General features: G+C 41.4%; 1 protein-coding gene across 1 annotated transcript in view; it reads right to left on the reverse strand.

Moving 5' to 3' along the window:
• Nucleotides 1-689: 689 nt before the first annotated feature.
• Nucleotides 690-12479, reverse strand: part of MEGF10 (multiple EGF like domains 10) — a 105502-nt gene continuing 93712 nt past the window's right edge. The window contains exons 19-25 of the mRNA XM_074570204.1: nt 11664-11792; nt 10925-11161; nt 9674-9801; nt 9390-9513; nt 4847-4891; nt 3036-3242; nt 690-2045 (exon numbers count right to left, since the gene is read on the reverse strand). Of these exons, the coding sequence (XP_074426305.1) occupies nt 1885-2045; nt 3036-3242; nt 4847-4891; nt 9390-9513; nt 9674-9801; nt 10925-11161; nt 11664-11792 (1031 nt within the window). The 3' untranslated portion in view covers nt 690-1884. The remainder of the gene's footprint in view (nt 2046-3035; nt 3243-4846; nt 4892-9389; nt 9514-9673; nt 9802-10924; nt 11162-11663; nt 11793-12479) is intronic.

The raw sequence follows: 12479 nt of genomic DNA on the forward strand, positions 1-12479 counted from the left end.
AAAGGACTAGCGCTTCCCATTCCATGCCACACGATGTAACCGCCTGTACCTTTTCCCCATCCATCAGGGATATGCCCAACCCTTGCAACAAGCCATTCCCAAGAAGCTAGAGAGTTACTGCCGGGGCAGAGGAGAAAAGCCTGCTGGGGCTGTGTTACAAGCATGTCAGCAAGTAGCATCGCCGACAGCAGCAGCAGCAGCAGCTGAAAGGAATACTGCCACATCATTTTTAGGCTCCTAAAGGAAACTTTCCCCTGAAAGAGAATGTCCAGTCTGCATCAGTCCTTTTTTTTTGAGGCTGACGTGTCTAGGGGATGATTTTGCTTCCATGGTCGGACACCTTGGCAAATTTTAATTTCCACTGAATTGCACAGTTCATAACAGACTGTTTTTGAAGGAGAGAAAGGAGCCTATTGGAAAGATGGTCTCCATCCATATAGTCAACAGAATAGCCTAAACTTTAAAGAGGGACTGGCTGTTACTTTTCTTCTGCATTCTTGTTATTATCCTTAACAAAAACACCTTGATATTTTTTTCCCCAATTAACTAAGTTAAACTATTCTGTATTAGCTAAGCCCCACTGACAGACATCAGTAAGACATGAATTCTTACTTTGATCCTCTCCTTCTGCCCAGAGGTCCCTTTCACCAGACAAAATAAAGGCCAGCTGGCAAAAATGCAAAAGAAATGGACACACAGTAGAATATTTTTGCAATTACAAGCTAGATCACTAGCAACATGGACACACAGCATAAAAATGGAGACACAAGTTAATGAAGAATGGGGGGTACATGTGTCACATTATTAGCAATGCAAAAGACCAGCTTAAGCATGTGTTTCCCTACATCAACTATAAAAAAGAAAAGGTGCCTTTTTAGCAAGTATGCACAGAGATTGCTTAGTTATTTCTAAGAAAAAAACATCAGAACACTTTACTATTTTTATCCTATATTACAGTCATTATTACTACCTGTTTATAAAATGTAAACCTTCCCTTGCAGTTAAGATTTACAGCAGTCATCACCTTTGTCCACTCCTTACATAATCAGTCCATGATGACAAAAATAAACTGATTTAATTTACATATTTTATGAAGTAATTACTGATATGTTACAGATTATTAGTTGTGTATGACAGAAATAGTGGTCAGTATTGCAACATATGGAGTTGAATGGTAGCAAAAGATTTGTTGAAGATGGGTGCTGTGTCTGGAGTACCAAGAGTTCTTCAGGTATCACATAATACTGATGTACGCAATGCTTTTATCTCCAAAACTATTCAAGCAAGGTACGTCCACCACCACGAATGGACAAAAAAAGCCTGATGATGGATTTCCCAAACTGCAATATTGTACTTACTTATCCCCATCAGATCTTGTTTCTTACTATGTCTTGACTAAAGATCAGAATGGAAGGTAAAATTTGGCACGACAGTTTTTCTTCTACATAACTAGCGAATCAGATCACCTGTACAAAGTGGTATTTGGTAAACTGCGCTGTCCTGGGAGTATTTCTACTCTGAAACATGACAAATGTGAAGTCTGTATTTAAAGTTGCTGAAACATTTAAAATCGATGTTATCAAAACTGATCTGCAAACTAATATTTTTAAGCCAGTATATTACAGTATAAATGTGTTGCATACCTGTTTCTATAAAATTTACTGCCATGAAAAAAAGAATGATCAGGATCCCCAGAGTGTGGCATTTGTCCATCTGTCACTTGTATACACAATACAAACCTCATGTTGAGATTCTGTTTAATGCACAGCAGTTGTCTGCTGGACAGATTAGGAGCCAAATATGATGGTAAACTAGAGGAAGGAGCACAACGATGCCACTTTGCTCCTTGAAAGTCCCACTGTGCTCCCACATCAGCTTTTGGGGTCATTCACTGCTGACCTCCTTCGTAGAGGGTGTGGGGCTATCTCGAACTGGTAGCAAGTCATAATGACACGGAATATGGCTGTTTTTTGGAAGATCATAAGGATCCTGGCTGAAACGTCCACTGCTGCTGAATGCTCCCTGGACAACGCTCACCGTAGGTTCTGTGATAAAAGAGAGCACACACATTCAACATAAGAAGCGGCAAACAGAAGGCAAATACTGTATTTTATTTCAGTTTGCATTACAAAATATCCTCTCCTTTCTGCTTCAACATAAAGATTCCTTGTCCTGCTGAGTCCTGACACGCAGGTGTAGAAACAAAGGTTGATGTTAAAGTGTTCTGGCTTTACACTAAATTGCACCTGTCAGCTTGCAGCAGGGCCCTGCCATGAGTATAGTTACTGACAGAAGTTAAGTGTACTGGCATCTGTTCTTTGTGTGTGGACAAAGTTAAAAAAAAAAGTCCAAATCTGGGGCTTTTAATCAAGATTTTGTAAAAATCCTTAGAAACACAATGGGGATGTTGATGGATTTCAGAGGAATCTCTAACTGGCGACGAAAAAGGAAAATGGTATCCTATGACATGTGACATACACTTTATTCCAGTCAAGAGACCATTAGGATAACTACCATTCCATGAGACCCCTAAGTTTTCTGTAACTAAATTAACTACAGTAATACAGTAATCAGATAGGGCCCATATCAGTGAAATACTACATCTGTGGGTGAAGATGCTGTTTTTTTCTGATCAAGAGGAGGAAACAGATCTTTTCAATCTCTCCCATACAGTTACTCTAGCTGCATTCAGTATTTAACAGCCTAATCCAGAGTTGAATTATATTGCAATCGAATGCTAATCTTACTTTATGCTACTGCTTAAAGAAAGGCTTTCAAAACAGGGAAATTCAGAGGCACCTGTAGGCTATAGAACAGACCTGAAAGTATTTCATACTCTGTTCTTGTGAATTACACCACTTATCTCAAAAGAATGAGATTTCTGTTATAGCTTTTTAGCAGAAAATAAAATCCGAACGCATCACCTTTTTTTTTCAGTGATTTTTCATATATTTTGATTAAAGTGACTCAAAAAAAAGATATGCTGTGCTCCTTGTTCTTAACCTTCAACATCTAGAAGTAGCTTTTGTACTTACCAACTTCATAAACATTCTTATTGGCTGAAGCAGAGCCGGCAATCTCAGCATATGGGGAGTCCCTGCGTGCTGGTGACTTCATTTCAACATAGCCGCATTCTGAACTTTTTGGTACAAGAGCTGGGGGGTCTTTTATAGTAGCGTATGGGTTCTCAGAACTACTTAATGAGCAATTACTTAAATTGTATTCTGAGTTCTTCACTAGATCTGCAAAAAGAAAAACATATTACTCCCTCAAGCATGCTGCAGACTATGGACATTTCTACTAAACAGGGCCCTATTTAATTTTGAGTTCTAAGAAGTCACTCATAAATGCATATTTAAATGGAACCAGTAATAACACTTCAAAATGGTTATACAGCAATTAATGAAAGCACTTCTACTGCTACGCTCTTTTATGAGCTTGATCTTGCCATAAGCAAATTCCTGTTGCAAAGTCTGAGCACCTTCAATTCCGGTTAAAATAGTGGCTAGCATTAAATACAGATACTATGTAGAATCAGTTTTTAATAGACACTTCAGAATACTTTTTGCCTTTGCAAATCCAGGGTAAGTGATCTAAGACTGTTCCCAACAGCAATGTCCAGGCAGATGGTAAGGTGACTTCTAGGGATGGCCTGTTTGCTGCAAAGTTTGAGTATGCAGCCACACTAAAAGAGTATCCAGCTCCTCACAAATTTCTGTAAGATGCACACAGGAGAACTGAAAATGAACCATCTTGTCATTTCAGGATTTAACTGAAGGACAGATAACTGTAGTTTAAGAGAAGACGTATTTTCTAAGCTGGGATGAGATTTTGTGGTATCCGTGTTACTTCGTTCTCTGCGTTGTTTTGTGATATGCTGTGTTATTTAAGCTTTATAGAGGAGACTTTCTCAGTCTGTTCCAGACTCTGAATATTCAGCATGAGACTGACCTTGCTGAACCTGTCAGCGGACAGGTGCTCATAACTTCATGACTCCTTTAATATATTTTAAATTGGGCTTCCCCTAATCCTCCAAAACCAGGAAATGTTAGGTATAATAACTCATTCCTTCAGCTTAATTGCCCTGTATTATACACAAGGTGACAAACCAGCTGCTTTTCTCTACTTATTTAACTCATTGTTTATATGAACTTAGGTACGCTTTACTCGTTGTTTGGATATCCAGGCATTCTAGTCACGTTGGCATTAATCATATAACCCTTAACTTAATCATACTACAAAAAATAGTGACACACACCAGTATAGTCTAATATAAAGTCTTATGAGAAAACTGGATAATTCAAAAGGTCAAAACATCATCACTACCCTGAAGTTCTGAAGCTTTTTATTCCTCTCTGTGTATTCATGTTTTGATACCCTTTCCAAAGCCCTGCAGCCAATGTGATGAAGCACTGCAGGCTCGTAGTCATGAAGTCGTACATTGACCACGCCACGTGCAAGAGGGATTATCTCTTAAAAGCCTTTCACCAGAGGCAGCCTGCATCCTTACCTGGCTTACCAGGCTGAATTCAAGGGCCACCCCCTTTCTGCTGTTTAGAATAGAGCCATCTTGTGACTCAAGCATTACAAAAACATTTAGCGTATGGGACACTTAGGGGACTTAGAAAGGCTTATGTTTTTTCTTTTGTTTTGTTTTGTTTTTTTAAAATCCCTACCCTTAAAAAAGAATAAAAAGCAAACAAACTTCAACCATTGATTCAGTTTCTAGGAATAATTTAGTCCCAAATTATTTTACATTGTCTTCACACAGAAACCAAAGCTAATTTAGAAGAGAAAACTGGATGTCTGTATCATTTCATGTAAATGCATCAGAAAATAAACTCACCTTTCAGGGACTTTCCCAAATATCCCCTATCAAGTCCAAAAGCACCTGAGAAAAATGATATAAAAAACAGAGTAGTTTTAGAATCAAAGAAAAGTCATTGGATAACAGCTTCTAAAGCTTTAAAAATTGCTTTGGGACTCATTTCTACCTTAGCAGAATAATTGTCATGCACACTGTGAAACTGCCGAGTATGGAGTTACAGAGGCATTGTTACTATTTGCACTTTCAAATGGCAGCTTTCTGAACAGGGAAGGTGGTTAAGGTCATATGGGACAATTAAATACTGTAGTTTGACCTCATGTATGTCACAGGCCCTTACATTTCCCCCAGTGAGCCTAATAACTGCTGTTTGATTAAAGCATATTCTTTTTGTCTGGATAAACCGTATCTACCAGAAAGGCAAAAATCTCAGGGTATGCAAAGTTCACTCCAATTCTTGGTACTTTGCTTCCAAAGTTAATCACTCCCATTGTGTTGTCCAAGGTCACTCTGTTCCAGTTCCTTGATCTGCAGGAATGGCCTAAACACCTAGTGCCTAAATCTAAAACTTCGCAATTATCTGTTAGTAACAGATTCTTCTAAATATACATCCCAATATAAACATCAGCAATCAGCAATGCCTGTCAACTGTCTTTGGAGACCTGGCACTTACATCGTTACTAATCCATTCAAATAGCTTTGATTGATATTATGGACTATTAATTTTATAATCAGATTGTATTGTGGTACTATGCTAGATGCCTTACAAAAGCCTAAAATGATTTTATATACACAATATCTCTATAAACGAAACCACTACCAGTATCTCTTAGGAGTCTCAAGTGCTAGTACAAATGCTTTAAGTGCTCATACAAATGTAAGAAAATGTAAATTGAACATTGAACATATGACTGAAACCCTTTTCTAAAAAAAACCCAGATCTGAGCCTGAATTTTGGTTAGACCAAGATTGGGGATGAGCAAGAAAATAACAATGCTGCATACTGTTGTTCTGATTGCCAGAATCTGATACTGATAAGGATCAGAAATGATGGTAATTAAATGGTTTAAATTATCGTGGCACTGAAAGTCCCTTTTAAGGCTTTCACTGGTCACAGATATGGTCAGTGCAATATAGCCTTTTGGGAATGCATGAGATTGGGTAACGATGAAAAGACAGCAAAAGATAGCACCACTTCCCAGGAATTTTTTTTCTTATGGATGGTGCTCTGTCTTTTAGAAAACAGGAGGCTTATGTGGGAAGATACTGCTAGAATTTGCACCTGAATCAGATCAGGTGATGAAAAACTACTTTATAAAGCATTCATTTCATTTAGTGGGGATTAAAATAAAAAAAGGATATATGCAACCTCTCATTTATTTAATAAGAATATGTAATTTTGCCAAAGCAGACACTTATTGCACAATACCCATTGTTTTATGAAACTAATTAATAAGCAAATCTTTTTATAAAAATAACATGAGATATTTTGAATATCATGTCTTCACTGGGCATCAGACTGATTGATGAGGTCAGGAAGGCCAAGGCACGGCTGGAGCTGAACTTGGCAAGGGATGCTAAGAATAACAAGGGCCTCTACAGGTATGTCAGCCAGAAAAGGAAGGTTAAAGAAAGCGTACCCTCCCTGATGAGCAAGAATGGCAAACTAGTAACAACGGATAAGGAGGAGGCTGAGGTTCTCAACAATTTTTTGCCTCAGTCTTCACTGCCAGCCTCTCTCCTCACACCTCCTGAGTTGAAGGAACGCAAGATGGGGACCTGCGGGACAAAGTCTCTCCCTCTGTAAGTGAAGACAAGGTTTGTGACCACCTGAGGAACCTGAACATACACAAGTTTATGGGACCTGATGAGATGCACCCCAGAGTCCTGAGGGAATTGGCTGATGTAGTTGCCAAGCCACGCTCCATGATATTTGAAAAGTCATGGCAGTCAGGTGAAGTCCCTGGTGACTGGAAAAAGGGAAACATCAGACCCATTTTTAAAAAGGGTAGAAAGGAGGATCCTGGGAACTACCGCCCTGTCGGCTTCACCTCTGTGCCTGGGAAGATCAGGGAACAGATCCCCCTAGAAGCTATGCTAAGGCACATGGAGGACAGGGAGGTGATTCAAGACAGCCAGCATGGCTTCACCAGGGGCAAGTCCTGTCTGACCAACCTGGTGGCTTATTACAATGGGGTGACTGCAGCAGTGGACAACAGAAGAGCAATGGATATCATCTATATGGACTTCTACAAGGTCTTTGACACAGGCCCCCACAACATCCTTCTCTCTAAGTTGGAGAGATATGGATTTGATGGGTGGACTGGTCGGTGGATAAGGAACTGGCTGGATGGTCCCATCCAGCGGGTGATGGGCAATGGCTTGATGTCCAGATGGAGAGAGGCGACAAGTCGTGTCCCTCAGGGATCCGTACTGGGATCGATGCTGTTCGACATCTTCATCAATGATTTAGACAGTGGGATCAAGTGCACCCTCAGCAAGTTTGCCGATGACACCAAGATGAGTGGGGCGGTTGACAGGCCAGAGGGATGGGATGTCATCCAGAGGGACCTGGCTGAGCTAGAGAGGTGGGTCTGAGCAAACCTTAGGAAGTTCAACAAGGCCAAGTGCAAGGTCTTACACTTGGGTCAGGACAATCCTCGTTATCAATACAGGCTGGGGGATGATGCGATACAGAGCAACCCTGTGGAAAAGGACTTAGGGGTCCTGGTGGATGAGAAGATGGACATGAGCCAATGATGTGCACTTGCAGCCCAGAAGGCCAATCGCATCCTGGGCTGCATCAAAAGAACCATGGCCAGCAGATCGAGAGAGGTGATTCTTCCCCTCTACTCTGTTCTCATGAGACCCAACCTGGAGTACTGCGTCCAGCTCTGGAACCCTCAGCACAAGAGGGACATGGACCTGTTGAAGTGGGTCCAGAGGAGGGCCACGAAGATGATCAGAGGGCTGGAGCACCTCTCTTATGAAGACAGGCTGAGAGAGTTGGGGTTGTTCAGCTTGGAGAAGAGAAGGCTCTGGGGACACCTTATAGCAGCCTTCCAGTACCTGAAGGGGGCCTACAGGAAAGCTGGGGAGGGGCTGTTTGCAAGGTCATGTAGCGATAGGATGAGGAGCAATGGTTTTAAACTAGAGCAGGGTAGGTATAGGTTAGACATGAGGAAGAAGTTCTTTACAATGAGGGTGGTGAGACACTGGATCAGGTTGCCCAGAGAGGTGGTGGAGGCCCCATCATTGGAGACTTTCAAGGCTAGGCTTGATGAGGCTCTGAGCATCTGATCTAGTCAAAGATCATAGAATCATAGGGTTGGAAGGGACCTCCAAAGATCATCTAGTCCAACCCCCCTGACAGAGCAGGGTCACCTAGAGCAGGTTGCACAGGAACATGTTCAGGTGGGTTCTGAATGTATCCAGAGAAGGAGACTCCACTACCTCTCTGGGCAGCCTGTTCCAGTGCTCTGACACCCCCAAAGTAAAGAAGTTCCTTCTTATGTTTAGGTGGAACTTCCTATGTCCAAGTTTGTGCCCATTGCCTCTTGTCCTGTCACTGGGCACCACTGAAAAGAGCCTGGCCCCATCCTCCTGACACCCACCCTTTAAGTATTTATAAGCATTGATAAGATCCCCCCTCAGTCGTCTTTTTTCCAGACTGAAGAGACCCAAGTCCCTCAGCCTTTCCTCTTAGAGAGGTGTTCCAGTCCCCTAATCATCTTGGTAGCCCTTTGCTGCACCCTCTCCAGCAGTTCCCTGTCCTTCTTGAACCGGGGAGCCCAGAACTGGACACAGTACTCCAGGTGTGGCTCACCAGCGCAGAGTAGAGGGGGAGGATGACCTCCCTCGACCTGCTGGCCACACTCTTCTTGATGCACTCCAGGATGTCATTGGCCTTCTTGGCCACAAGGGCACACTGCTGGCTCATGGTCATCCTGTTGTCCACCAGGACTCCCAGGTCTCTTTCAGCTGAGCTGCTCTCCAGCAGGTCAGCCCCCAACTTGTACTGATGCATGGGATTATTCCTCCCCAAGTGCAGCAGCCTACACTTGCCCTTATTGAATTTCATAAGGTTCCTCTTTGCCCAGATCTCCAACCTGTCCAGGTCTCTCTGTATGGCAGCACAGCCTTCTGCTGTGTCAGCCACCCCCCCTAGCTTTGTGTCATCAGCAAATTTGCTGAGGGTGCACTGTATCCCTTCATCCAGGTCATTAATGAATATATTGAAGAGGACTGGACCCAGTACTGACCCCTGTGGAACACCAAGATGTCCCTGCTTACTGCAGGGGGTTTGGACTAGATGACCTTTAGAGGTCCTTTCCAACCCAACACATTCTATGATTCTATGATTCAGTGTTCCTCACAAAGAATCACTTTTTATCTTTAAGGGTATTGCCTTAAAGGAAGGTCAAACCCATAACCCTGAACCTCACACACAATCTGACAAGCCTTGCATTACCCTGAGTGGAGAGCCAGGAAAACATCCCTGCTTTCCATTCCATCCCAAACACAATTAATAACATTCACATTCTCCTCCTTTTTAGTTTCTTACCAAGCTCATTAAGGTAGCCACCATGCTTCCAGTCTGCAGGCAGTGTTCCTGTGTAGTCCATGACAGTGCCTCGTTTTCCAGGTTCCACATTTTTAAGGTTCACAAACAGCTGATTGTTTTTTGCCTATTTCAAAGAAAGAAAGGTAATAGAAATTGATGTGAAGTTGCTGAATTCCCAGGTAAGCAGGGAAAGCAAAAATAAACCAAATATGAAACATCAGGGAACAAAGTAAAATAAGCCAAAGACTAATTTACACAGAAGCATCCAGATTTTTGTGCTTTACCTTTGCCAGGGTCAGTCTGTCCATGTTGTTGACATGAGGTGGAGTAGTGCATTGAGTTAGAGTATGATAACTGGGGTTAGAGAAATAGTGACTGTTAGCATTTCCACCATTACTGTGAGGGATGGTTTCTGAAAAGAAAATGAAAGGAAAATGAACAATTAAAGATAACTTGGCATTTCTTTCTTAGGATATATTTTTGAGAGTGCTGCACTGATTTCAGAATCTGATTTAGAGTTTCTCAAAAAAAAAATCTAAAGATCTTGCATTCGTTTAAAGAAATCAGAGATACAGAGCAGTAACTGACCAGTCATGTCCTCACTTTCAGCAAAGAGCATTCACAAGTGATACTTGCTAACTCCTCTTTCTGCTGTGGTCCCTTGCTCTCCTTTGCCTCTGTAGTCATAGCATTGTCCTAATTACAGCCACTTTTACCATCAAGTGCTCAGCAACATTTTCTGATGCTTCAAGAGCACCACAACCTTTGCTGATACATCTTTCTTGACTCTGAAAACTGTTTCTGCTGCCTTCTTTACCTGCCACCTTCCTTAATAGCTGTGTGCAAAAGACAGCATTGCCTGAAGTTTCATGTGCCCACTGCATCACAACTCACATGCCCTTTCATAGGTCAAAAACTCTCGTGTTGTTTCAGGAGCATTGCTCCTTCTCTTCATTTGTTTCAAACTCAGGCCACTCTGCTATATGGTGGAAAACGGTATGCAGTAAAGCAAGGTATCTGGTCACTTGTTCCTTACAATTAACACATTTTACCAGGGTAAGTCATTTCATGGTATCAAAAGCAGAGATTAAAAGAGTGTGTTGCAGAACAAACTAAGCAGCTACAGATTCTGGGGCAGCATCCTTCTGAACTTGGGCGAACTGTCTCTGGTAGCTGAAAGGTAAAAACAGAGGTCTCCCACTGCATCCCCTCCAGTCTCATGTGCCAGACCACCAGCACCACTGTCAGTGCCGTCTCAGTGGCTGCTCTCCTGCGAAAGGCAGTTGGGAGCAGTGTCTCAGTCTTCCTCTTCCTAAAGAGGGAAACCCTCCTCTGCCTCTCTTCCAAGGCAGAACTGTAGACACCCTTTTTGAAATCAAATGTGTTCCTGCTCACAGCAGCTCTTGCTAAGGCGAAAAGGTGAAACACGCGCATCCAAGCCCTGTTAGGGGACAATCTGAACCCCTTCAGAGCTCAGCTGAAAAAGCAAAGTCAAGAGAGAGAAAAAAACAAACTCTGTTCTGAATGTCACTTACCTGAAATGGTGTAATCTGCATTGATGACCCTCATAGCAGGGGTATAGGTCACTGCAGGCATATTTGTTTCTTTTCCTTTCTGCTTATGTCTGTAAATGATGAACAGCACTAGCAGGAAAAGCACAACCAGGACAAGAATGATGATGCCTGCTATGGCCCCTATCTGGTAAGAATCAGCAGGGATGGCAGTACTGGTACGGCTTAAACTGTTCAAGTTTCCCACTATAATTACACCAGCTGAAATGCAAGAAGAAATGAAAATATGTCACACAAATTCAGAGGCTTATGCGTCAGGAGCAAAGACAGTATTTCATTTCTAAATCTTTCTGCTAATTTAACTGTATTTAATAATGCCAAAATAGAACCATGTCAGAAACCAACATGAAGACAACCCTAGTCTTAAGGAAAAACATCGTCTTCATAGACAGAGAGATTTTCATGGAGTTGAAAAAGTAAGAACATTCTCCAGGCAAAAGCAGAGAGCAGGTAAAGGACATGCTCTCTCAGCAGCTTTGGATAGCACAGCACTGTAAAACATTTAATGCAATCTACACTTCAGTGCTTTGCTCCAATAAACTATCACAAAATCAACAGAACATATACAGTTTAATTGAAAGGACTATTTCAACACACGTGCCTTACCAGATTAATTTAATGAATGATAGAGAGATGGCATTTCATAGGTTAATTCGAGTCTTATGTAAAAAATTACAAAAATTTTATTGCATCTAGACTTTACCTTGATCACACCTGGCCCCTTTCCAGCCTGGGCTGCAGTAACAAGTTCCCGTGATGTGGTCACAGGTTGAGTTGTTCAGACAGTCACATATCTGCCGGCATCCATACCCATATGTACCCTGAGGACATTCTGCACAAAATAAATGCAAACAAAAATCAGACATAGTCAGTACTTCTTAAATCTTTTGGTATTACAGATCTACAGCACCTTACATGCTACCATTTGTTTCGAACCCCATCCGTTTTTGTACATGGCCAGCAGATGGCAATGTCTTATTAGTGGTAGACCTCCATGGAAAAGATTTTTTTAAGAGGACCTCTCTGTGTATGTGTGTGTACACACAGGAAAGGAGAAGGAAATTGTATTCAGAAGTGATTCTCCTTTTCCTGTAACGTTGCTGCCACTAAGGCAGTGAAATTAGGAAGGGGGAAAATAATAAAATAAAATAAAATAAAATTAAAATAAAATAAAATAAAATAAAATAAAATAAAATAAAATAAAATAAAATAAAATAAAATAAAATAAAATAAAATAAAATAAAATAAAATAATAAAATATTAAAAGGGTAGAAGACAATGAAAAAATGGACGAAATGTGAACAAAGTGCCAATTCTACACCAGAATGTCAGGTCTCCCTGACATTACTCAGATCCCACTGCCTGAAAAATCTCATCATCATATGAGTGGATCCAGATGTGCAGCATGACAGATGTGCTGATGTGGTAAAAAAACAGGAGATAAGGGCCACAAGAATGAGCCTAACAGACACCACACATTTATATAAAAATAAAACCGGTCCTAGGCTGTTTATAGCAC

This window comes from Larus michahellis, chromosome Z (assembly GCF_964199755.1).
Source record: "Larus michahellis chromosome Z, bLarMic1.1, whole genome shotgun sequence".
Taxonomy (NCBI): Eukaryota; Metazoa; Chordata; class Aves; order Charadriiformes; family Laridae; genus Larus; species Larus michahellis.